At 39.8% G+C, this 24212-nt stretch overlaps 11 protein-coding genes across 11 annotated transcripts; 6 read left to right on the top strand and 5 right to left on the bottom strand.

The window, feature by feature from the left end:
• The first annotated feature begins 797 nt into the window (after positions 1 to 797).
• BATDEDRAFT_90766 (uncharacterized protein) lies at positions 798 to 1509 on the top strand. The gene is made up of 2 exons (XM_006681199.1): positions 798 to 1129; positions 1226 to 1509. The coding sequence occupies exons 1-2, from the start codon at positions 815 to 817 to the stop codon at positions 1442 to 1444; spliced, it is 534 nt and encodes a 177-aa protein (XP_006681262.1). The 5' UTR covers positions 798 to 814; the 3' UTR covers positions 1445 to 1509.
• A 90-nt stretch (positions 1510 to 1599) lies between these two features.
• Positions 1600 to 4225, bottom strand: BATDEDRAFT_17457 (translation initiation factor eIF3 core subunit b). Its single transcript, XM_006680954.1, has 4 exons — positions 3987 to 4225; positions 3569 to 3872; positions 3294 to 3506; positions 1600 to 2931 (listed from the first exon to the last, which is right to left on the bottom strand). The coding sequence occupies exons 1-4, from the start codon at positions 4019 to 4021 to the stop codon at positions 1618 to 1620; spliced, it is 1866 nt and encodes a 621-aa protein (XP_006681017.1). The 5' UTR covers positions 4022 to 4225; the 3' UTR covers positions 1600 to 1617.
• A 139-nt stretch (positions 4226 to 4364) lies between these two features.
• Positions 4365 to 4580, top strand: BATDEDRAFT_90948 (uncharacterized protein; the record flags this gene model as incomplete). The annotated part of the gene is made up of 1 exon (XM_006681198.1): positions 4365 to 4580. The coding sequence occupies one exon, from the start codon at positions 4365 to 4367 to the stop codon at positions 4578 to 4580; it is 216 nt and encodes a 71-aa protein (XP_006681261.1).
• Positions 4581 to 5279: 699 nt separating this feature from the next.
• On the top strand, positions 5280 to 6937 carry BATDEDRAFT_17453 (uncharacterized protein). Its single transcript, XM_006680953.1, has 2 exons — positions 5280 to 5391; positions 6309 to 6937. The coding sequence occupies exons 1-2, from the start codon at positions 5332 to 5334 to the stop codon at positions 6840 to 6842; spliced, it is 594 nt and encodes a 197-aa protein (XP_006681016.1). The 5' UTR covers positions 5280 to 5331; the 3' UTR covers positions 6843 to 6937.
• An 811-nt stretch (positions 6938 to 7748) lies between these two features.
• On the top strand, positions 7749 to 8304 carry BATDEDRAFT_35747 (uncharacterized protein; the record flags this gene model as incomplete). Its single annotated transcript, XM_006681082.1, has 1 exon — positions 7749 to 8304. The coding sequence occupies one exon, from the start codon at positions 7749 to 7751 to the stop codon at positions 8133 to 8135; it is 387 nt and encodes a 128-aa protein (XP_006681145.1). The 3' UTR covers positions 8136 to 8304.
• A 391-nt stretch (positions 8305 to 8695) lies between these two features.
• On the top strand, positions 8696 to 10363 carry BATDEDRAFT_20420 (rRNA methyltransferase NOP1). Its single transcript, XM_006680961.1, has 3 exons — positions 8696 to 8711; positions 9073 to 9461; positions 9559 to 10363. Exons 1-3 carry the CDS (start codon positions 8705 to 8707, stop codon positions 10150 to 10152), a joined length of 990 nt encoding a protein of 329 aa, XP_006681024.1. The 5' UTR covers positions 8696 to 8704; the 3' UTR covers positions 10153 to 10363.
• A 22-nt stretch (positions 10364 to 10385) lies between these two features.
• Positions 10386 to 12578, bottom strand: BATDEDRAFT_90762 (serine--tRNA ligase SES1; the record flags this gene model as incomplete). The annotated part of the gene is made up of 7 exons (XM_006681136.1): positions 10386 to 10496; positions 10577 to 10756; positions 10820 to 10999; positions 11096 to 11273; positions 11365 to 11668; positions 11759 to 12163; positions 12440 to 12578. 7 exons carry the CDS (start codon positions 12576 to 12578, stop codon positions 10464 to 10466), a joined length of 1419 nt encoding a protein of 472 aa, XP_006681199.1. The 3' UTR covers positions 10386 to 10463.
• A 406-nt stretch (positions 12579 to 12984) lies between these two features.
• Positions 12985 to 15548, bottom strand: BATDEDRAFT_13321 (uncharacterized protein; the record flags this gene model as incomplete). Its single annotated transcript, XM_006680934.1, has 5 exons — positions 12985 to 13316; positions 13407 to 14561; positions 14647 to 14756; positions 14811 to 15264; positions 15470 to 15548. 5 exons carry the CDS (start codon positions 15546 to 15548, stop codon positions 12985 to 12987), a joined length of 2130 nt encoding a protein of 709 aa, XP_006680997.1.
• A 657-nt stretch (positions 15549 to 16205) lies between these two features.
• Positions 16206 to 18004, bottom strand: BATDEDRAFT_90760 (uncharacterized protein; the record flags this gene model as incomplete). The annotated part of the gene is made up of 7 exons (XM_006681135.1): positions 16206 to 16586; positions 16665 to 16831; positions 16902 to 17033; positions 17115 to 17360; positions 17471 to 17554; positions 17682 to 17895; positions 17978 to 18004. The coding sequence occupies 7 exons, from the start codon at positions 18002 to 18004 to the stop codon at positions 16218 to 16220; spliced, it is 1239 nt and encodes a 412-aa protein (XP_006681198.1). The 3' UTR covers positions 16206 to 16217.
• A 161-nt stretch (positions 18005 to 18165) lies between these two features.
• On the bottom strand, positions 18166 to 18934 carry BATDEDRAFT_90759 (uncharacterized protein; the record flags this gene model as incomplete). Its single annotated transcript, XM_006681134.1, has 2 exons — positions 18166 to 18533; positions 18609 to 18934. 2 exons carry the CDS (start codon positions 18932 to 18934, stop codon positions 18233 to 18235), a joined length of 627 nt encoding a protein of 208 aa, XP_006681197.1. The 3' UTR covers positions 18166 to 18232.
• A 637-nt stretch (positions 18935 to 19571) lies between these two features.
• BATDEDRAFT_90949 (uncharacterized protein) lies at positions 19572 to 23668 on the top strand (the record flags this gene model as incomplete). Its single annotated transcript, XM_006681197.1, has 2 exons — positions 19572 to 23436; positions 23520 to 23668. The coding sequence occupies 2 exons, from the start codon at positions 19572 to 19574 to the stop codon at positions 23666 to 23668; spliced, it is 4014 nt and encodes a 1337-aa protein (XP_006681260.1).
• Between the last annotated feature and the right edge of the window lie 544 nt (positions 23669 to 24212).

The raw sequence follows: 24212 nt of genomic DNA, 5'->3' as shown, positions 1-24212 counted from the left end.
AAAGCGTATCATTCACCATAGTAGCTTCTTCAAACTGTAGTAACCAAAGCTGTTAAATATAAACAGTAATATGATAGATTCAGACTTGAGTTTGACTTGGATAGAACAAGACAAGTTTAGGGATTTGAGTCAATGTGTTGCATTTCAAGATAATAATGTTTAGATTACCACATAAAAGACTGCGCCAGTCCATAGCATGAGTATTCCCATGAGACATGTTTTGAAGGCTACACATGACTGGATTTGACCCAACCCAAATAGGTCTATGATGGTAGGTTGTCTATTGTGTAAATCCCAAAGTTGACCTTCAGCTTGATCGGTATAACTTGTGCTTGTATTTGGTGCGATTTGAATCTGCACTGGTGCAGGCACTCGTACAAAACTCATGAGAGTCCAAGACGCCTCAAATAATGTTTAAAGTTTAGGTGAAGTTGATTGGATCATTTTTCAACACATTCGTGTAAAATGAGTTGATTGTCTTGGTTCCACTTTGACATACAATTGCATGTCAAATGAAGCGATTGTCTTGATGCCAGTCATTCAATATTTAAAAAAATTGAACATTCGTCGAGTTCCTAATACTTCACTTTACATGCATACAGTTGCAACACGATGAATAAAAAACTATAATGCCTTTTTGTATTGGATAAAACAATGAGTTTGATATTATTTGGTTGAAAATCATGTAATGCTCGACATGACAGCAAGAATAAAAGTGACGAAATAGAAATAAGCGATGCAATGAGAAACTGGTTCAAATTTGAATTCTATCGATTTTGAACAGAATGTCAAGATTAACTCAATACTCGACATCATGCTCATCAAACAAACGATGCAGTCAACATTGACAAAAACCATTCTTGGTAAATGGCAACAACTCACAACTGTTCGTTTTGTATCTGAATCGAATCAACATTCTATTCCACCACAAACCTCTGCAGCAACTTTGAGTATTCAACCAACTCAGTCTCAAGTACCAAAAGAAGTAAAAAAACGACTGCCAGTACAACTTGTTGAAACTGATTTGGTCGAAAAGTTTACTAAAGGATCTGGTCCAGGCGGTCAGAAGATTAACAAGTGTAAACATTCTGTTCAGTTATGGCATACACCAACGGGATTATTTGTCGAGGTAATTTGTATATCAATCCAATCCAGTTTATACATTCATGTTTGATAATGCATTGCCTTGACAACAACTAATTTGCCAACGATCCATCATGTATAGACACAAAGGTTCAGAGAACTTGCATCCAATCGTAGAGAAGCAAGAAAGCTTTTGCTACTGAAACTGGATCAGCAGATTAATGGAGATGTATCCAAACTGGCAGTTAAACTTGACAAACATCATAGACGAGTTGCTAAACAGAAACAACGATCAAAGAAAAAATATGGTGGATTGAATGGATCACCTCGAGACAAGACTGATGATGATGAATCGGTTTAGTCAAAAAAGCATTTCTATCAGCTCTGATCAACTTATAGATTCAATGTATTTAATAAAAGTTGGTATTGCATGATTCGTTACAGAAGATCTAGACTAAACCAATGGTCTAGATTCAAATACTATTTGCAAAACCATTATAGTAAAAAAGAAGAGATAATTCATATAGATCATATTTAATCAATAATTTCTTCAGTCTCGTCAATAATCTCCTCAATCCATTCTTCAAGTTCTTCGACATTTTCAGATTGGCGACTATTGATATCAGGATCAACACCGCCATACAGAGAAATACGAGTAGGACGATCTTGGTTGTATTTTTCCTGACATTTGGCCTTGTATGCCATCCACGCACGCCAAAGTGCAATACGCTCTTCTTGAACTTCTTGAGATACCTTGTTGGTCTCCATAGCATCCTGACGATCAAATCGAGCACTGTACTCTTTGAGATTCTTGCTGATTGTCTTTTGTTGAGTAGCACTGAGCAGTGTCTTGGGTCGTGGACGCCAGACAAATTGCTTGAATTGGTTTACGCTTTGTTTGGTAATCTGTTGTCCAGCAAAATTCCACATGATGAATCCGTTGTCGCTTTGAACACGCCATGCCGAAATGGATGTTACGAGGTAGCGACCAGTGGGATCCCATTCAATATCAGTGCACATGTAATGGTCACCCGTGTTGAGAATGGTCAAATCATCTACATCCCAAAACTGAAGATCACCCTGCATACCACGAAGGCCAGCCAAAACACAGAATCTACCCTTGGGAGACCAGCTGATTTGATTGATGCCCTTCACTTCCTGAGACTTGAGCAATTTGGTGCCAATGTTGGCCGAAGTGCTTGTATGAGGTTCAACTTCGTAAAAATTGATAAATGTTTTTTGGGCTTCGGTGGAGAGTACGGCAAAGCGGTTGCCATGAGGCTCCCAAAAAGTAGACATGACATCTTCGGTTTGCTTGTGCTCGACGACATCCACAGGAATCTCCTTTTCATTCATTCGGAAAATCTCAAAGCTAGTCACGGTCTGCTTCTTGGTTTTTTGGCGAGTGATTTGTACCAGCACATATGCACCATCGTTTTGCCAACTGAGTTTACAATCAATGACACCAAACAAATTTTTTGTACGAGTGATCTTGCGGGAAGGCATTTCTATAACAGTCACACGCGCAGGGATGTTGCCGGATTCAGGAGTCCAGAATCCAAGGCGATTGGATGATGGAGACCAATCAAATGACTGGATGTTTTCTACTTTGATGCTCTTCTTGTCCAGCAATCCCATTTCGGGAAGTTCGTAAACGCTTATACCGCCCTGTGGTCCTGTAGTCATTCTTGCAATATATGAACTATCGAATGACCATTTGAACACGGGCCAGTCAATTTTGATGGTGGTAGCTGGTCCTGAACGAGGCTCGTTGGGATTTATACCGGTGCCTTCATTACCAAAAGTACGCAGCTGGCGTCCAGTGCTGACATCCCAAACAATAAAATGCTACAATTGGATCATCAAACGGGTTAGTCATGCCATCACACAAAGTGGATGATCAAGCAAACAAGTGAATATAGAGGATCAGATCTCTGTTCTGTATACTATTAGGATCATTCTAAACAACACAAGTCGACCGCAAGAATGCGGGATCAGGTATCAATAGTCACAACTATCCTCAAAACGTAGTCAATGAATATCATCATCCCTCTTCTATTAAATAATTATGGAGATCAAGACACTCGGATATAGCTATAGCCAATCTTGATTTTAAAATCTCAAGCATTGACAAATAGAAATGTGTATTGTCATCTCAAAATGGATCGTTTCAAATGAAAAAAACAAGTATCACAACCAATGAGAATTACCTGGAAAGCATTTTCTGGGGTTTTAAAGGGCTCGTGGCTCCAAGTCACAACATACTTTTCGTTGGGACTAAATTCAAGCATCTTGACATTTGGATGTTCAAAACGACAGAGTTTATTCCAGCTAGGACCTCCCCATAGAGCAATTCCTTGCTTGTGTACGGTGACGAGGTATATGCCTTGAGGAGACCACGCAACGTAGGAATCTGTCCATTTCTATTGGAGACAAAGTGTTAGATATGTCAGCAATAAAAATTGAAATAGAAAAGATGGGTTACCATGCGACTCTCGACTTTTTCAGGTTTTTCAGCCTTATTATTGTAGTAAACAGTGACTTCATCTTCCTTGATCATGACCCACTGATCACGACATCTGGGATCAGCCAACCAAGATTTTAAATGTTCTTTGGGCTGAAATGTTTTTTCTGGAGGAGGTATAAACTTGTCTGGAACATTGGCATACATCTCTACATCATCAAACTTGATAGCAGACAGAGTGTGATTTTTATCCAACTTGAAGCCATTGCCAAGAATGACGGCCATGTCAGCAGCCGCACCAGTTGAGAATTCAATAAACGCATATCTAGAAATACGGCAACGAGATGCAAGTCAACAAGAGATTAGAGTGATGCAATGGGATCAAGATTTAGAAACAAGGCATTACAGACAGAACAGATCCAGTCAGACTTCAACACACCCTTTAGTCATATTGGTCTTATTGTCTTTGGGCATAGATATGCCACCAGTGATGATTCCACCATTGATTTCCTTGAAGATCTTTCCAATGGCATTGGTTAGTTTGACAGCCTTTGCTTCATCAACGACAGGCAAGCCATCAAGAATGATGATTTGTTCAAAGCTAGAATTAGGAGTAACTTTAAACTCTTCTTCCAAGTCGCTAAAGTCGATGGAGTTGATATCGAAATCATCAGTCTCTTCCAGACTCTGTTTTGGATGAACAGCTGGCATTATGGAATGATTTGTAGAATAAAAGAATAAAAATATTTCGTTAAAACCCACGCGAATCCCCAGGAAAAAACGACAAAATTGAAGATTTCAGCTCAATGAGTTTGGAATGGCTGATGAACGTGTTGAGACAGTCAAACTGGTTGAGACAGTCAAACTGGCTGAGACAACTGAATCGGTCAAACTAACTGAACCAGCAAAACCAATGACAATCGAATACACTCAATCCAAGCAAGATACTCACTCTGTTGCTGTTCCCATTCTACCAATTAATCACAAACTGCCTTTGGATGGACTAGGACCTGTGATTGTGAATACTGTATGATATCTTGTAGACATATTCTAGACTATATTACTGTGCTAATACTGTCTGATACTAGGATGGAACTTTGGGTCGTATTACAAATTGGACACTGTTGTCTGCACATGAACAAGCCAACACTTTGAGAATCATCTCATTACGGAATCAGAGACGGTTGAAAAACTTGAATGAATAAAGTCAAGCAGACATAATGCTCATCTTTCAAATCGAGTGTGTTGCTTTATTTTAATCTAATTTTCAGATATTATGGTATGGCTTGGGCAGTGTATTTGGATGTTGATGTGTGATTTTGTGTGGATATCTGAAATTGAGAATTGCAAGACAACCCCTCATAGTGTAAGCCATGACAAGAACATACCAGTTTGTGTATTGACTTGCTGGTAATACAACTCGTTTACCAGAATACCTTTTAGACTCGTCAGAACGCGAGGTTTAGCTTGTATTCTTATTCTGTAGATCCAACAGGTGGATTGACTCGGATCAAACCACGAGCCACACTGGTCAAACCTTTTCATCTGTCTTTTGCAGTGTTTTTTTTTGGTTGATCAGACCATCCACAAGTAGATGCTCGAGTAATGTATTGACTAAAATCAAGTCTTTATTGAATTGAAGAGTGGAACGCTGCAAGACTAAATCAACTGAAATGCAAGTCGAGGTGGAATCCAACAGTCAACGCGCTTTATTCTGTCAAAAGTAATCAATTGCATTCTTCATTTTATTGCAGGATATTCTCGCTGATAACTTTTATAGTAGCATGTCTGGCTTTGTGCGAGAATACAAGATAGTTGTTGTAGGAGGCGGGGGTGTCGGAAAGGTATTGCCCTTTTGTATCCTTGTTTGTACAGGACTTGTCTAGTGCTGTCTGGTCTTTCCGCTCTTGGTCTTTATCAAAATCATATTCAATATGATGCACCATTCTCTATATCACTCTTGTATGATATCTTGCCGAACATTGGTCTGGAATGCTTCTAGCTACTGCATAGATTCAGCATTATTATTCATTGGACTTACAGAATATCGCTAGACTGCAATTGGAACCTGACCGTCTGCTTGCTACGACTGGGGTGCTTCGGCTTTGTCTATCATGACCTTGTCAATCACTCCAACTCTTTGAATTCGTTAGCTGAGCCATTCCATCTCTTGTCATTCTTGCAGTATATTTTGGTCAATGGGAGCGTGGAGTGTATTCTGCTGGTCCTTGTCCATGCAGTCAATGATTCTATCGTCTATTTGATATCATGCAACAGACTGTAATAGCATGTAATAGCATGTTGTACATCTCCACTCTCCATGCATGCCGCTAACTAAAAGGCTGTTACATTTAGGCCCGCTTTGTCTAGAGATTGGAATGGCCCAGCTACTGACAACTGAGTGTCTGATGATCAACTGCAACATCTTAACCTACACTCAATCTTCATGCAACTGACATCATGCTTCTCGCTTGCTGAAGTTGCCATGATTCAATGCCACTCTGCATTCAGTTGGCTTCTCTACTGGATGCTTAATTGGCAACCAATCCCAATTCATTGTTATTCTACTTATCAAGACTGGCATTGCAACTCTGATGTTGTTGACCCTTCTTGAACCAATTCTTCAATGCTGTGTGCATTCCAAAATTGCAATAGTTTATTCCAACTCTTTTACTAGTGTAATGATGGATTCCATTGAAATGCAAATTGACTAACAAGTATTCTTGTTTCTAATACAACCTTGTGTAATGTCATTCTACAGTCTGCTCTTACAATTCAGTTTATCCAATCACAGTTTGTGGACGAATACGATCCAACTATAGAAGACTCTTATCGCAAGCAATGCGTCATTGATCAAGAAACAGCGCTTCTTGACGTTCTAGATACAGCAGGACAAGAAGAGTATTCAGCTATGCGTGAACAATACATGCGATCTGGAGAAGGGTTTCTTCTTGTATACTCCATCACCTCGCGCTCATCGTTTGAAGAAGTTCAGACATTTTATCAACAAATTCTACGTGTCAAGGATCGTGACTGGATTCCCATGGTACTCGTCGGAAACAAATGCGATTTAGTTGCAGAGCGGACAGTCTCTACCAACGATGGGCGAGAGTTGGCTCGAACAATGCGGTGCAAGTTTGTAGAGTCTTCCGCACGTAGTCGAATCAATGTCGAAGAAGCGTATTATCTGTTGGTGCGGTCGATTAGAGATGAAAACAAACGAGCGTCTATGATGGATTTGCAGGATAAAAAGCCTAAAAAGAAAACAAGAAAGACAAAGTGTCTGTTGATGTGACTTTCTACCTGTGATCTCCATTACTTAACTGCAAATACAAACAGTATCTTTTCTACCGCTTTCCTTTTTTGTTTAGTAAAGACTGTTTTGGCTGAATTGACATTAGCCTTTTGTCTACTTTGGCGTCTTGATCGCTCTTGCTCGCGCTCATCTGGGCCAATGCTTATGAATATCAAACATTTTACCCAATCATGACATGTAGCATTAAAGGATTGGTAGTCGGGAGTGTCTAAAGCACTTGTTTACAGAACATGTAGATATGCAAACAATTTGGTTTTGAATGAGGTGGAGATTCTACGACACATTCAAGTTGATTTAGAATTCTCTATTTTAATCCACTCATTCCTACGATTCAAGAACAGCAAACATCCAGCCAATTTGCAAGAGTTTATCCTGATTCAAGGTTGGATTTCACAGCATGCAAAAGACATCCATCATCAATGCTTATTCTCAATACACAGCTAATCATTATAAAGGTGTATTTACCTCGATTCATCCATTTTGAATCTTGGACATTTAAAATGATGTGCTTGTATCCATCTGAAACAAGAGTGTCGTTGACAGGTGGACTATACACTGAATAGTAATGTACAAATTGGTCGATGCCATCAAGTATATATCTTGCAATGGAAAAATGCAATTGTTTTTCCATTGTAAAACGAATGATAATTCATGTACTGAATATTGCTCAATGGCGCAGATAAAATAGCCGCCAACGTAACACATGATATGGCTGATCCTTGTCCACTCTAACATGAAAGCCGCTTAGTCCCGGCCAAGCCCAAGCAATCCTATATTCCAATAGCTGCTCATGCCAGTCGGAGTGAAGCCGGGTATTCATCAGTTTCATCCCAACATTTAAGCACCTGCTCTTTAACCCAACTCTTGCTATCCTTTCAATCCTTCATGTCTGCACCATCACAACAGTATGCAGGCACATTTCCAATCTTTGGGACCATCATTGCTGTCAATCTGTTCCTTGTGGTCCTCTGTGTCCTTGGCATACTATGGAGAAATTTCAACCGGAGAGTACCACAACCCACAACCACAGAAACAACCACAGAAACACCAATGAGATTTAGTGAGCAACTACCAGCCTATGAGCAACCACCTAGATACTCCAACATGACTGCAGTAGCGATGCCTCCGTCACAACATCCGGACCATACTGCAGTGATTGTTTGTTTAAACCCTCCAAGACCGCAACGATCAAAACCTACACTCCTATCTGCTTTGAAACTGCACACTACTCAGTCCATTCGCATGACCAGTATACCTTTTGTTATTTCCTAAACACTCTCTAACCCGAGTTTTACGCTGCTTGGGGCTACCATCAAGCCGTCGTTGCATAGTTCATGTTTATTCCAGTTTGTATATTTAATGTATATTTTACAGCCGTATTCACGTAAAATGAAACCAAGCCAAGGTACCAGAATATATAATAAATAACCAGTTTCATGACAATGGTGGGTATCAATTATCAAATTTACTGGTCAATGTTGGGTTTAAACTCCTTGACAAACTCATTCAAGCCTAATCGTGTTCTACAGGTATGGGAATAAACCATCAATTCGGTTGATTTAATCCTATGTTTTTGTGATTCGACAATCTATGTATCGGATGGTTTGTTCACTTGATCAATCCATAAAGTCGAGCTGTTTGAAAGCTTCTTTTGAGAAAACTCTCCGACAAACCAACCAATCACAGTCCATCGCGTGATACGATAATACTGTTGAAAAACTGAATATGCATCGAGAATTGAAATTTGGGCAAACGCAAATTTCAGTGCCAAAATGAATTTTGGGAATTTTTAGTCTCGTTTTTTCTTCACTACAGAAAAGAAAAAACTTTTTACACAAGCAATGGGATTTGGTGCGTTTGTTTAGCTGACCCACTGTTTTGATGGTGTTTGTATGACCTTGTTATTACACTATTACATTCCTGTATATTTACAGGAATGTAATGGTGAAGCTATGGCTGTAGAATCCAGTCTTGACAAGACTTGTTCAAGTGATTGAATGTAAAATATTTTTATGGCGTGACTAACGATAATTTTTCCTTTTATTACTTGATGAAATCTGGTTCTGCGCTGTTTCAAATCTCCTGTTGATGTCCTTGTCAATGCATACCATCACTTATTGCCGTTTATGCACTGGATGTTTTGGGTGGGATCTATTGTAATCTGGACATTTCAACACTTTGCTGTTTCTATCACTTTGATCGCTTATATTAGAACCAAGAGGACGTGGTGGTGGTCGTGGAGGATTTGGCGGTGGTCGTGGCGGATTCGGCGGTGGTGATCGCGGAGGCCGTGGCGGTAGTCGTGGTGGATTCGGTGGTGGTCGTGGTGGATTCGGCGGTGGCCGTGGTGGTGCAGTGTCCAAGTTTGGAGGTGGTGATCGTGGAGGCCGTGGTGGTGGTCGCGGTGCTCCAGGTGGCCGTGGTCGTGGCCGAGGTGCTCCAGCTGGCCGTGGTGGTGCCAGAGGTGGATCCAAGGTTGTTGTTAAACCCCATCGTCACGAAGGTGTGTTTATCGCTTCCGGTAAAGAAGACATGTTGTGTACCAAGAACCTTGTTCCTGGAGAATCAGTCTATGGTGAAAAGCGAATCTCTGTTGATGTGAGTTTTTATCGAATCGGCCATATCATGGCATTTCTACTTTTGCTGGATCTAAACTAATTTATCCTGACATTTTATTTGCTTATTCAACTATTAGAACGCCGATGGAACCAAGACAGAATATCGTGTGTGGAATCCTTTCCGATCAAAGATCGCTGCTGGTATTTTGGGTGGTATTGACAACATTCACATTGCTCCCGGCAAAAAAGTTCTTTATCTTGGTGCAGCAAGTGGAACCTCTGTTTCACATGTTGCTGATGTTGTTGGCCCCACTGGTCTTGTCTATGCTGTCGAGTTTTCACATCGTTCTGGACGCGATCTGATCAACATGGCCAAGAAACGCACCAACGTTATTCCTATTATTGAGGATGCTCGTCACCCTCACAAGTATCGCATGCTTGTTGGAATGGTAGATGTTATTTTTGCAGATGTTGCTCAACCCGATCAAGCACGTATCATTACACTCAACTCGCATCTGTTCCTCAAGAACGGAGGACACATTGTCATTTCGATCAAGGCCAACTGTATTGACTCTACTGTAGATGCTGCCACAGTATTTGCAAAAGAAGTCAAGAAGCTTCAAGAAGACAAGGTGAAACCACAGGAGCAGCTCACACTTGAGCCCTATGAGCGTGATCACGCTATTGTTATTGGACAATACCGTGCTCCCAAAAAGACAAAGTCGGCCTAGGCCCGGGGTTAGATATCTTGTTTCCCTATTATTTCTCTTATAGTTTCTCTCTGATCCAACACCTCCCTACACCTTCATTCACTGTGCAAAGCAAAAACATCGAGTCATTTTAAAACACTGCTGTGGCTTGGTTGATTGACAAATTCAATAGCAATCTTCTTATTTTTACTTTTCAGTTTTATAAACTTTTCGTAAATCTGTGTCTTCAAGTATACATTATGAGCTAAATATGATATTGCAGATATTGTGGGTTTATTACTTGAAATCATGTGAGTAATTGAAAGATGAATGCAAGCATAATATTTGTCATCCTAGATCTTGAGAGAAGCAACATCTGCAGCTACCTAAATAGTCAAAGTTTGCTGTGAGCCTACATACTCGAAATCCATTCGATTCACATGTCAACAACACTTTAAATTCTTACCTTGAACGAGCCTGTTACAAAAGGCAAAAAGTCTTTTCCACCCATGTAATTGCGAAGGGGTTCAGGCACCACCACACCCGTTTCAGTTTGAAAGTTTTCAAGAATACAACAGATGGTACGTTCCGTAGCAGTCAATGTACAGTTGAGTGCATGGACATACTTTTTGGACACATCATTTGCCTAAAGCCATAGAGGATCGAGTGAGTTTAAAATACAATGGCTGATGCATGTAAAGCCTATTACCTTTTTAGTGCCAAATCGGATTTCAAGTTCGCGGGATTGATAGTCGGTGCAGTTGGAGCACGATACCAACTCTTTATAAGTGCCCTGGAAAGGAAACCAGGCTTCAAGATCATACTTTTTTGCTGCTGAGTTATTCAAGGCACCAGAAACAATCGAGATGACGTGGTAAGGCAAACCAAGCTACACATGGTATTCCATACATCATTAGATCAAGACATCAATGGGTCTACACAGTCCAGACGCACGAGTTTCTTAAATCGATCAGTCCCAACTTACACTCTTGTAAAACTCCTTGGCAACCTCTATCATTTCTTCGTGCATTTCCCAAGACTTTTCAGGATGAGTGAGTACAAATTGCTCCACTTTTTCAAATTGGTGGACACGGAAAATGCCCCAGGTATCACGACCGTGTGCGCCAGCCTCTTTTCTAAAGCAGGTGGATGATCCAGCATACCTGTTTGACATTGAAATAAATTATACACAACGGTAAACGGTACAGCCTGTTAGACATGTGCAGCAAACATTGGCTCAATACAAAAGCTTACTTTTTAGGCAGCTCATCGGCTTCAGAAAACCACTCTCCAGAATGAAATGCACTAATAGGTTGCTCACTGGTAGCAATCATGTATTTTGCGTCTCCCGCTTCACCTTCAACACTGTAAAGAGCTTCATCAAAATCTTCCAGCTGGGCAGTCTTGGCCATGACCTCACGCTTCATAAAAAACGGAGTCCATAGTTTAGTGTAGCCACGTTTTTCAAGAAAATCAAGACCATAGTGCATCAATGCCAAGTTGAGATCAACGCCAGGTCCGGTCAAAAAGTATCCGCGATGGCCAGCAACATTGGTGCCTAAGAGGTCGAATGAATTGGTATTTCAGCATAGCATGAAAAAAGATTAGACTTGGTGTATACACTTTAAATCTGCTGTACATTACTTGCCTCGAACGGGATCGTAACCACCAATTTTTTCCAAAACCTCATGATGGCTATATAGTCCAGAAACGCCTTTGCCATCTTTAATCAACTGGGCACGACGATCTACTTCTGCTGCCTCAGTACGATCCTTTGGCCACCACTTTTCAATAACCAAATTGTCCTTTTCGTCATTGGATACAATGACACTTTCATGAACAGTGTTACCAATCAAACGCAGCTTAGACTGCAGTAGTTTTTCTTTTTGAACAGAAAGTTCAGTGAGATCCTGTTTCAGTTTCAATAGATCTTCCTTGTCCTGTTTAAGCTTCAATGCTTCAGGAGAGTCCAGTTTTTTTGCCTTGGCAAGTGGAGCAATGTCCTTGCCGATTTGGTTGATTTTCTTGTTGAGTTCATCAGCTTGAAACCGGGCTAATGATTCGATATAAATTCAACCCAAATGTTAATTTTGGATTGTCATGGTGAACATGGAATGATGGTTGATATCCAACCCCATGCAACCATCTTGGATTCAAAATGGTTAAAATCGAACATTGAAATTAAAGAGCCAGAATATAACCAATACCAAACAAAATGGGTAGTTTGTAGTAGTAAATCATATGGTTCTAATGCAGTGTAGAATGCATGTCACTGTTGTTTCCTGTGTAAACATGACAAATCAACAGCAACCAAGATTCATGGTCGTACCTTTCTTCCATTCATCATCCAGAGTAAGCACTTGGTCAACAAGAAGAGCTGCTGCATCGCCGCCTCGCTTTCTTTGAGACTCTCGAATCAGTTCTGGGTTTCCGCCCTTGTCAGCTCTCAGCAGGTTAATGTCAATCATATTGTTGAGGCTGCTATCGAGGTGTACAATTTAAAGAATAAAAAATAAATTATTCGTGAATGTCAATCAACATTCCAGCTCGCATTATTCTCAGATTCTCATGCAAGTCGAATGAATTGAATTTCTTTATTCATACCAAACGTTTTTAAACAAGTGATGGATTTAAACTGACTAATTTCCAAGAGATTGATCAGTGCAATCCATTCACTGTGTGATTTGGTTGTGTAGTGTTAACGTCATTAATCCGGCAATAATCCAGAAACATCATCTTGAAAACTAACATCATCTTGTGTTGATTTTTTCTAAAAGTTGACAAGAGTTAATATAATGCATTTATACAACCATTTTTATCAACAACAAAAATCTCTAGTTCAAATCTACTTCAACTATTATCAATCGTATCCATTCAACTTACTGCTACGTTTCCGCTAAGCTTTCGAATCAATGTATCGTTACCTCCATGTACTTTGCTGGCCGATTCGTAGCCATATTTTGCAGGTGGTTCTTGATCAACATTATATTTGCTGGCTATCCCTGCCGACGACTGTCTACTATCAGTCATGGGTGTTGTAGCCAAATTTGTAGCACGATTACCAACTGGTTTATTGCTCAATACACCTTCGCTCGGTGGTGAGCTATTCGATCCCATTGTTTTTTCTGCTCGACTAAGTTTTGATGCGTATTCTGTAGCCTCCTTCATCCCCAGATCGGTGCATATACGAACCAAAAACCGTAAGCCTGTATTCGCGTTAAACATGGCAATATGTCAGTCAAGGCTTTGTAAAAATAGTTTAGAACCTGAAAAATCTGAAAGTTAATTCAACTTACATTCAATATTGTCGGGAAACTTTTCGTGAATTCGCTTATATGTATCAAAGGCTTGTTGATAGTTTCCACTTCTTCGATAGCAGCTAGCAATCATAAGTGGCCATCGGACCTGATTTGGCTGAATCAATATAGCACGCTCAAAAAATTGAATGGCTTGTTCGTACACCTCGCAGTCTACATAGTATGCACCTAACCACGAAATAACATCCATATTGCATGGATAGTATCGATAGCTTTCAGAATAGTACTGAAAGGCTTGTGATTTATCCCCGTCGCGTTCAAACATACTTCCAAGTTTTTCAAGTACTGATGGGTCTGTTGGCACCACTGATATCAATATATTGAACCATTCCATGGCCTGTTGCGTGCTTCCTTGTTGGTTGTAAATATCAGCTATTTGATAAATGACTTCGGGACTGCTTCGTAGAATCGAATGTAGCTTTTCAAACCACTGCAGCGCCTCGTTGTAATTATTCATTCGTTTGTACACCAAACCAAGATTGTACATGGCTTCAGTGCAGATAGCATCTACATTAATAGCCTCGTGATACCGATCTCTAGCTTGATCATACTTTCCCTTGACAAAATCACAATTGCCTCGATTGGTTTGCGCCTTGGCATTGTATCGATCATGCTCAATGGCTGTGTCGGCGTATCTTTCACTCTGTTTATAATCTCCTTCTAAAAAGTACAGGAATGAAAGATTTGTTGCAGCAGTACCTACCAGTTTTGGATCTTTTTTTTCAAAAGTTTTTAAAGTCTCTATAGCTTGAGTAAAATCTTTGTTTTTGAGGTAATGAATTGATTTTGAAATTTCTAGTTCGGATGCCATATCAAAATTCGAAGCTGAAGTTTTTAAAGCGTCAATCACCCAGTTGTAACCAAGCGTAAATGTTGTATCGATACTGGGTGAAATGAGTTTAGCTGCTTGTATAATATATCGCTCAGATGCTCTTGCACGATCACGAGCAATGGAACGAAGCGCATCTTCGTTAAATACTTGGTGATCTTCAATTGGCTCATCTTTAGTTGATGGATCAAGAGCATCTTCGTTTTGCTCAATCATGGGCGTGACAATTGAAATAATACGCTGAAATCCTTTCTTCATCTTGTCCTTGTCTCCAATTGCAAAATAGCATAAAATCAAATTGAATCCTAATGGAATGGGTTTATGGTAAAGGTTGAATGTTGATGAGTGTGTTATGAATCTTGTAGGTACATTCATGGTTCATGTTTTTACCTGTGTGATGATCTGGATTTCCTTCCATGATAGCTTCCAATGATGTAATGGCATCTTGAAACTGTCCCATTTTAATGAATGCACTTCCAATATTACGCATAATTTTCAATCTGACACAAAATGTAAGCAAAAGGCAGCGTACATGAATTGCAGTTCAATCTCACCTAAAATCACGATTTGTGCTAGGAATTTGATCTAAAGCCATGCGATACATTTTAACTGCTTGACCGTATTTGCACTGCTCAAAGTAAATATTCCCCATATTCACGCGCAGTCTTCCACTTTGATTAAACAGCTTATTTTTTACAATCACCGCATACGAATTGAGCGCCTCTTGGTACATTTTGTTTGAATGGTACTGATTGGCCAAGTTAAATAAAACACAATAGGTTAGATCTAAATTGATTTGATCGCCAAGGTTGAGTTCTTCGCGCTGCTTGGAAAGTTGCCGTTCTTTTTTTCCAGCCTCTTTGGCTTTGTCGAGAGCTTGTTGAAAGTTGCCTTCTGCTGCTAAAAAGGCAGATTCTTCAATAATATGTCCAACTTTTCGCTCAAGAACCTTGATTTTCTCTTCTGGTGACAATTCAAGCTGTCGGTCTTGGGTTTGTGAAGATTGCCCTACATATATGTATTGGTCACAATTTAATGGTACATCCAAATTCAAAATAGCTTATTGGTTAGTTTCAGATAGAGCTGTATGCATTTAAAACCATTTTACTTGTGCAAGCATGTTGATAATAAAACAGACTATAATTTTGCATTTAAATATTCATGCCTTGGTTTAAAGGATCAAACGTTTGTCCAGAAATCATGCCAGGTCTACCCCGGCTAGAGTATCCAGCAGCTCTAACAGATGTCATGGGTCGACCACCACTGTTTGAGTCTCCACCATAAGACGACATCATTCGACCAGTACGAGGACCACCAAGGGAGAATGTCGGCTGTGGTGCGCGTCCAGCTGCTGTTCGTCCTGACCCACCATACGCGCCTGTTGTCTACAAGTTGAATCACGGCATGAACAAGTCACCAACATATATTTCATCAACCCCATACAAAATAGGTCGTGGTATCAGTAATACATGGTTATTAGTCACATGAATTACAATGGTTGAGCTGTGTCGTTTCTTCAATTAATGAAACCAACACTACCTTTTTTTCAAATGAATACAGGTCATCTGCTGCGTTTCCTGCAATGGTTTCGGATGAGCCGCGCTGGGGAGGATTGGATAGTTGGGCTCCGCCATATCTATAGTCTGACATATTTAAAGTGCGGCGTATCACTCACCAAGTGAGTCAGCGGCCAAGTTGTGGAGTTTTAATTAAAGGGTGTAGAAGCAAGATGAGCTTGAAAGAATACTCGACCTTGAATTTCAAATGTCAAGACTCAAAAGTCCGTTGTGCAGTATTCTCCTTGAAAACAAACCGTGTTGAAATGTACATTCAAAACAGCTGATGGGTTGAAAAAAGTTGTGAGCATGATAGATTGAATGCAATTTATTGGACAATGTTTTATCATATTGATGTGTTGCAGAACCCAATCTATTGCTATTCAGATTCAAGACCAATAGCATTTATTTTTTAAAGTACTTGTAAAGTCTCTCTAAAGCAGTTTCAATCGTGGCACGATCCTTGCAAAAAGCAAAACGTACCAGATGCGATACCTTGCTTTGATCTTGGGACTGGTAAAATGCAGATACAGGAATACCAGTCACGCCAACTTCGGTAGTGAGGAATTTTGAAAAATCGCCCTGGATGTTCAACTCCTTTTGAATCTTGCTTACATCAGCAACAATAAAGTAGCCTCCATCTGGTTTCATGGGATTGAAGCCAATAGACTCGAGGCCTTCGTACAATAAATCTCTCAAGGATTCGTACTGACGACATGTGTCTTGAAAATAGCTGGTTTGTTGTGCAATTTTGAGCGATTCGGCAACTGCTTCCTAGATACAGAATTAGGCAGACGGGTTAGCTAAATGAGCACCTTGTAAAATTAGTTTTATAAATTTTAGAGAACATGCCTGGAGAGGAGTCGCAATGGAGAATGGAATAAATTGGTGAACAAGCCAGACTGCACGAGAAAGTGCCGGAGGTGCTATTGCCCAGCCAATTTTCCATCCAGTAACTCCAAATGCTTTGCCAATACTTCCAAGAGTAATAGTGCGCTCAAACATTCCTGGAAGACTTGCTGTGGATTCAGAGAGCAAATGTTAATTTGATTGTAGAATTTCATAAATACTCTCACATCAATCACACACCAAACTTGATAAACGGCGAACAGCTATCAGAAAACGTAAGAGTTTCGTAGACCTCATCAGCAACAATCAGCAAGTCGAATTCGCGTGCGATTGTCGCAACAGCCTCCAATTCCTTTTTGGTAAAGACCTTGCCTGTACATTATTTGATGTTATTTGTTTTAAATGTAGACAAAAAATAAGACAGTTTATAGGTTCCAAGCCATCGATGCTTACCAAGTGGGTTATGCGGGTTGTTGATCATGATCATTTTAGTTTTTGGGGTGATTGCCTTGCGCAATTCATCCATATCAAGCGTCCAATCGCTAGCACGACCACGCTTTCCAGGAGTAGCAGAAAGAGACACGACGATGGGCTTACCACCTGCAAGCAAGATGGATGCAGGATATGAATCATAGAATGGCTGCATCAGAATCACCTCGTCTCCAACATCCACAAAGGCTTGAATTGTCGAATAAATAGCTAGTGATTTACAGATACCAATATAAGAATTCAATTGTTCAGGACTGAAAATACTAAGGTTTGCTAGTGCGAATTCTTATAACAATGTATTTCAAGAGATGCAAATATACCTTCAGTAGCACCAACAGTAGTAACAATCTCAGTTAATGGATCGATTTGACGGCCAAGCTTGGAGCTATAGAACAATGCAAGCTCTAGATCATCAAATGGTATTAGCAAGACATGCAGATCAATGATGGGTGATCTTGACTCTCAAGATCTGCCGCAAGTCATTTTTATTCCGCCAGTATGATATAAATGATCAAGATGACATCATTCTACCTTGAACCAGCTTAGGATGTCCTTCACTACGAGTGTATTGATGTAATATTCCCTGAGTAGATATAGCCTTGGCAGCTTCCTGAGTAATAAAATCAGCTACGGGAAGAGTAGGAAATCCTTGACCCAAGTTGATTGCCTTGTGTTTGTTGGCCAATGCAGTGAATTCTGCAAATACCGTCCCGCCTGGGTTTAGTGACGATAGTCGATGAGCAGCCTGTTGACAAGGAATGCGTAGGTTTAGTTTTATATGAAAAGAATGATTGCCATGAGGACATACTGATCAGCATGTGTTGTACCTTGGAAGAGATCCGAGCAGTAGTCATTGCAGATGTTACTGAATGTCAAGATAAGAATATACAATTTCAAATGCTTTGCATGAAATGCTGCTTCATGTTCAACTGTCAAGCATTATCATATTTACTAAAATACTGCGGCATTCATTCTATCAGTCATATCGATCAAGTATTTCCCCTCTTCATGTATTCATAAAAACATACTTGTATTACAATGCTTGTATCAATACATGGTTTTGAATATAGAATGAAAACATCTCAGAGAACGATAGCATACATGAATAAAATAAACATAGTGGATGAGATGGATGTCAAAATAGCATGCTGTCCTGATACAGATTTGCCCAAGTTACTTGTGGGTAAAGTCGTTTGTACTTTTCCTACTGTAGGTGGAGCTACTATCACATTAGCAGACTCAACAACACCGTTTAAAACAAAGGCTTTTGCACTCGAGTTGGGAAACTGATCAGATACAGGAATGGGTTGGTTCTGGCTTCGATCGCTTGTAATCAAAGTGCCTTCTGGAACGGTTGGAAGACGAACACATCGTCCAATTAAACTAAAATATTTTCAGAGTAAACAAGTCAGTAAAGCAATTAACGAGTGATGGCCAAGTTTAATGAATTTTAATTACCATACAAGACCTCGTTCACACAATTGTACCGTGCAGCTCATACCCTCCCTCGCAGTTATTATAGGTGGGGGTCTTGGTACTGCAGTAGCCTTTGGGGGTGGTCTTGGCACCGTAGTAGCCTTTGGAAGTGGTCTTGTGGCAATACGAGTATTTGGTAAAATAGGTACAGTGGTTGAAACAGGAGAAAAAGTACGAATCACAGTAGTTCGCAAAGCAGTGGTAGGTTGATTGACAACCTGAGCAACTGATTGAATTACAAATACTGCTTTTAGAATAGCAAATACTAGCAGTAGACCATATTGATTAGAACCAATCCACCAATGCATAACTCTAGTATTAGCGTATTCACGTAAAATGAAACAAAATAAGGGTGCCAAAAATACATAAATTGTCAGTCGGTTTGATTGGCGCTCATTCAATCTACCCCGAATTTACTAAACAGTTTATGCCCACCAACTCATCAACAGTTTGCTGGGCTTGGCTCATTTTTATATGAACAAATGCTCACATTACAGTCTGTATATTTCTTGTTCAATCTCTACTTTCCTTGTCTACACACATTGGGTAATTGACATGTTAATGACATTCCTAGAACCTGCAATCATTGAACTAGATCGCAAACGCATCCGTGGGATTAGAATACAGAGACGAGTTCTGCTACAGCATTAAAACAGCTGAATCCAATATCTGGATTTGAGTGAATCTGCAGATTGTACAATGCATGCCAAACAAGAGCCATCTCAGTGTAAAACTATAGTCTAATCTTGTATGATGGTCGTTGTGCTTTGAACAACTAGAAGCATTCAAGTTAGTCCCAATATCAACGAATATTCAGCCATTGTATATTCCAAAGCAATCATCACTGCAGGATAATTACAAATCTTACAATTTACGTGAATACGGCTGTGTAAACTCCAAACCGCGTTCGTGAGGACCAACTGAACTTGTCCATCTTGGATCATAATGCCTATTAATGGGCAGTCTGTCCACCCAATAGACAATACACTTTCCGAAAATACTCAACTGCTTGAATCTCAATCTACTTTACCTAAACAACATGCTCTGCTTTCAAAGACTCCTGCATCACCTTTAAAAAAAGAGCAACTCCAATTTAACCCTCCAAAAATTGACCCAGTCCCAAATAGCCCATCTACAAATGACGATTCTTTAAATAGTCCTCTACAAGCTACTTTGCAGCAAGATACATCACTACAAAAAACAAAGCCTCATAAAATTATTGTCGACACGAATATATTGCACCCAACAACTCATTGGTCAACATCAAAACGCACTCCATCCTCAAAACGTTTAAATTCTCATCGAGTGCGACATTCTGCTCAAAAAACACCCCATTTCCCAAATTACTCTCCAAAAATTGTTGGTCCAAACTACTTTGGTGATCAAGATGATCAACCTGCGATCCGAAAAGTCAATGGCAAATACGAAGAAATTCCTAATTTGCTCGACGGGTTTAGAATGGTAATCGTATATTTAACTTTGATGTATAATTTGATTCAAATCTTAAAACTCAATTTGTTTTTAACCAAACCTAATGGAATGTGCCAATACAAGCTTAATCGAGCACCAGCCACGGATCCAGAATTTGTATACTCGCTCGACTTGTCATCACAACAACTCATATATGTTGTTGAAGATGATTTGACGTTGTTTACAAAGTTGCATACTTTGCGTGCAGGTGAAAACTCACTGCCTTTTGCTCGACTAGGCACATTACCATCTCTTAAAACTCTACTGCTTCCATGCAACGGCGTGACATCTCTTGATCTGGAGTCGGAAAGCAAATTTCAAAAGCTTGAACACTTGGATTTATCCTTCAATGCCATTGACATATCAGCTCAAATCGTGCTTGCTACATTTCCACTTTTAAAGCACTTGGATTTGACAAGCAACAATATATCAAGGCTAGCTACGACCATCTTGGATATGGAACATTGGCATGATCGCGTAATTGAATTGGTTTTGCCTCATCAAGTCGCTGCATTGGACGCAAATCTATTCGACGTCTGCCAGACCGATCAAACACTGCTTCGGTCTGATTTGGATGATGCTTATAAACCCTACCAGAAATCATGGCCAAATGATTCAACGCAAACAGCACAGTTGGCACACGAAAATGAATTTTCAAGCGCAGAAAGTCCTTCCTTGTTTCACTCATTTATCGAACACAAAATCTTGTCTGAAAAACTTGCGGCTCAAGCCAATGTTCTGGATAGTCCTGAAAACAACACAATCACATCAAAAGAAACAGACCCATTGCACTCGACAAATTCTGACAATATTCCAAAAGTAAATCATTTACCATACCAACATAATGACAGTCATCTGAATAAGATGGATCACGATCTCAAAGGCGATGAGCCAAATCAAAAGCATCCAGAGAATGAAAACGCTGGTGAAATTCAATTAAACAATACACAATCTCAAAATTCGTCAAAATCGCAAAACAAACTCAATAATTGTCAATCTACCAGAGCACCAGTGGAAACTATACAGCCTGACACAACTGTCGTAAAACCAGATTTAAATGCAATGATTACTCTCAATGCTTCAGTTGCAGTTTCGCCTATAGGATTCCAGTCATTAGAGGTGCTGATTCTTGAAAATAATAGTCTAGGCGTGCCTGATCATTCAAATTTTTGGACAATACTTCAGGCTCTCCCACGACTCCGTGTACTCAACCTCAGTAACAACTTTATCAAATCATTACAACCTTTAATCCCAAGTCACGTCCAAGATCAGTGCTTGGAATCAAAATGGACACCAACTGATCTTTTGAAAACCAGTCCAAACATATTGACTAAGCTCAATGGCTTCAAATGTCTGGAGGAGCTATTTCTGATAAAAAACAAAATTAGCACTTTGGACGACTTGATTGGTATTATATGTCTTCAGCGACTACGCAAGGTGTTTTTACATGGAAATTCAATCATGAAACAGTATGCTCCTAAACATCTTTTGCCAAAAACACCAGCATCTTCCGATAAAGCTGTTATGGATATATTTCAGTTGTTTTCTACATATGGAATCATTATTGCAGATGTGTGCTATCAGGTGCCTAAATCTAGTATTGAAGCTGAGCTAGTTATGGCTGGACCGTTGAAGCCACAATCATCAACCTTTTCTCTGGCCCAGTCGAATGGAAACTTTGGACTCACGTCTGCTATCCACCGCATAGATCGGCACAACATCAAACTGCCAATTAAAAAACCACAACTTATTGGTCGATATCGTGCACAAGAAAATCAAACCTTTTCCTCGTATATTGCTGCACCTCACGTGGTTGATGAGCCCCTTCTTACTGCGTCTAAACCACTTGTAGAAGATCGCAAACGACGGGTAAAATATCAGTTTACTGACAGCGATTTGCAAGAAATTGTTAAATGTGGGAAAATTCCACCAGTTAGAGAGTTGATAAAGCTTGCTAAGCTACGCGAATTTCAGCTACAAGGAAATGCAAGTCAACTTTCTATAAATTCTAATCAACCTGCCATAGGTAGTACGGACGTGCACAACCATATCAAGTCTGATGTTCACTCCAGTCATGCTGATGGTGGTAATGTATCTGGAAATAATCAATGCAGTGGTGATTCAAACAAGACAGATACAAGTGGCGACATGCATCTTTCATACAAGGATGGTGACATCATGTCGCAACTACATGATACGAGTCAGCCAATAGAAGTTTCCAACAATGATTTTACTTCATCAACCAAAAAAATCCAATATGATCCAAACCATATTGATGATACGTTTTTGACTGGAGTGCACATTACTGGTGGTGATCGTGAGGATGAATCATGCTTACCAAATGACTATAATCAAAGCATGCCATTATCTACATCCGCGACGCTTGATAAAGAAGGCATCAGGCTTAATGCTGCTTCGCCTAACGACAGTGACACATCCGAATCATATAGTTACACAAGTGAATCTCAAACCAAAGATGAGTCAGACAGTGATCATAGCAGTGTGGATAGTCTTGCAAATCATAAAATAGAAGCAAAGGTCAGCATGGTCTATCCACTTCCAAGCACAATTCAAGGATCTGTTAGAGCACTCAGACATGCTTTGGCCAATCCAGTTTCATATTGGCGAATTTTAGAAGAATCATATGCACGACCAACTTATGCCAGTTTAAAACGAAAAACCGCATTTGTTACACAAGATCAGTTGCGCGACGATGCTATGGATGCTGTCACTGACATTTGCAACGAAACCAAACCTTTTTTGACAGATTCTGATGATAAACATCTGAATCAGAATCCACTTAATTTGAAAACATGTCGACAGTCGGAGAGTTTACAACAAAATGTGTCAAATAATCTGCCAATGCCATCACACACTCCCCGACAATTCATGGGTACACCGGCAAGTAGCATGTGGATGCTCACAGAAAGCAGTGACAATTTTGTTACATTGGCCGACTATGTCCCGCCAGCAGATACATCAGCAAAACACCGTATGGAAGTAGGGGAAGTGTCGTATCGTCGTAGCAGCATAATCTCAAACGGAGTGTTAGAGTCAATGTCATCAACGGGTGCGCGACAGAAACTCAACCTTCAGTTGGACGCTAAATTCCGACAGCAACAAAGTAGACATGGTGTGATGAGTAAGGATGCTCAACACGAACCATTGAACATGGCCAATACAAGACAAAAACAAAAGCTAATGAAGCAACTATCAACTGTCGCAGCACTTCAGCGAGCCCAAAAAAGTGGACGCTTACAATCGCAAGACGAGTTTGAAACTTTGAATGATATGATGTCGTTGGTTGACTCCAAAATCAGCACTATTGAAAGTAATCTAGGTAGTGTCTTGCAATTGATATTTAATTTTGATTACACAGATGTTTATTTTAACTGATTTGTGTTTGTATATTATGGAATATAGCATCAGTGTTGAGGAACAGCCAGCTGGAAGAACGGCTACCACAGTCGCGTCAGTTACTGAATGAACTTCAACAAGAGTATAGCCGAATTAAGAATCTATATTTGAATGATGCCAAGGCGACTGTTCACTATGAGCCCCTTTCTCATTGACTTTGAGAACTTGGCGTAGCCATAGTGCTTTCTTGATTATATTATATAGACCTTGATACGGTGGCGAGTACATTAAATAAACTAAAGTTGAAGCATATGCATGGCAGCCTATTTACATAAAATATAACTTTTGTATTTATCTTGCAATCTATTTTTTGGAATAGACAATAGTTTAATATCCGTTGCTCTTTTCTGTTAAAAATTGACTGTTTCTGAAACACGACGCCCATTATATGATGCAGTCAAACTATCACTTTCCCACTTTTGATATTACCACACATTGTAAGACTACCATACTCACCCATTACGATCTAGATATTGGGTTTAACTTGTCAATTAGGCTCAGTAAAACTCTGTTGTGTTTTAAAACCACATATTCATGATCTATTTCAAACAACAAAGATTGTATGTTTTGGGAGTACAACTGTTGTTTTATGCCGATCACCAAAGACAGGTCAATTAACTTTAACGAGTCTAAAGGTACAATGCTGTGGTCGATCTGGCATCCATCATTCCACACGACTGGCAGTTTATCAGACTGTTA

The sequence above is a fragment of the Batrachochytrium dendrobatidis genome (assembly GCF_000203795.2).
Source record: "Batrachochytrium dendrobatidis JAM81 unplaced genomic scaffold BATDEscaffold_11, whole genome shotgun sequence".
NCBI lineage: Eukaryota > Fungi > Chytridiomycota > Chytridiomycetes > Rhizophydiales > Batrachochytrium > Batrachochytrium dendrobatidis.
Note: the sequence above shows the minus strand (reverse complement) of the source record. Positions and strands in the feature narration are given on the sequence as shown.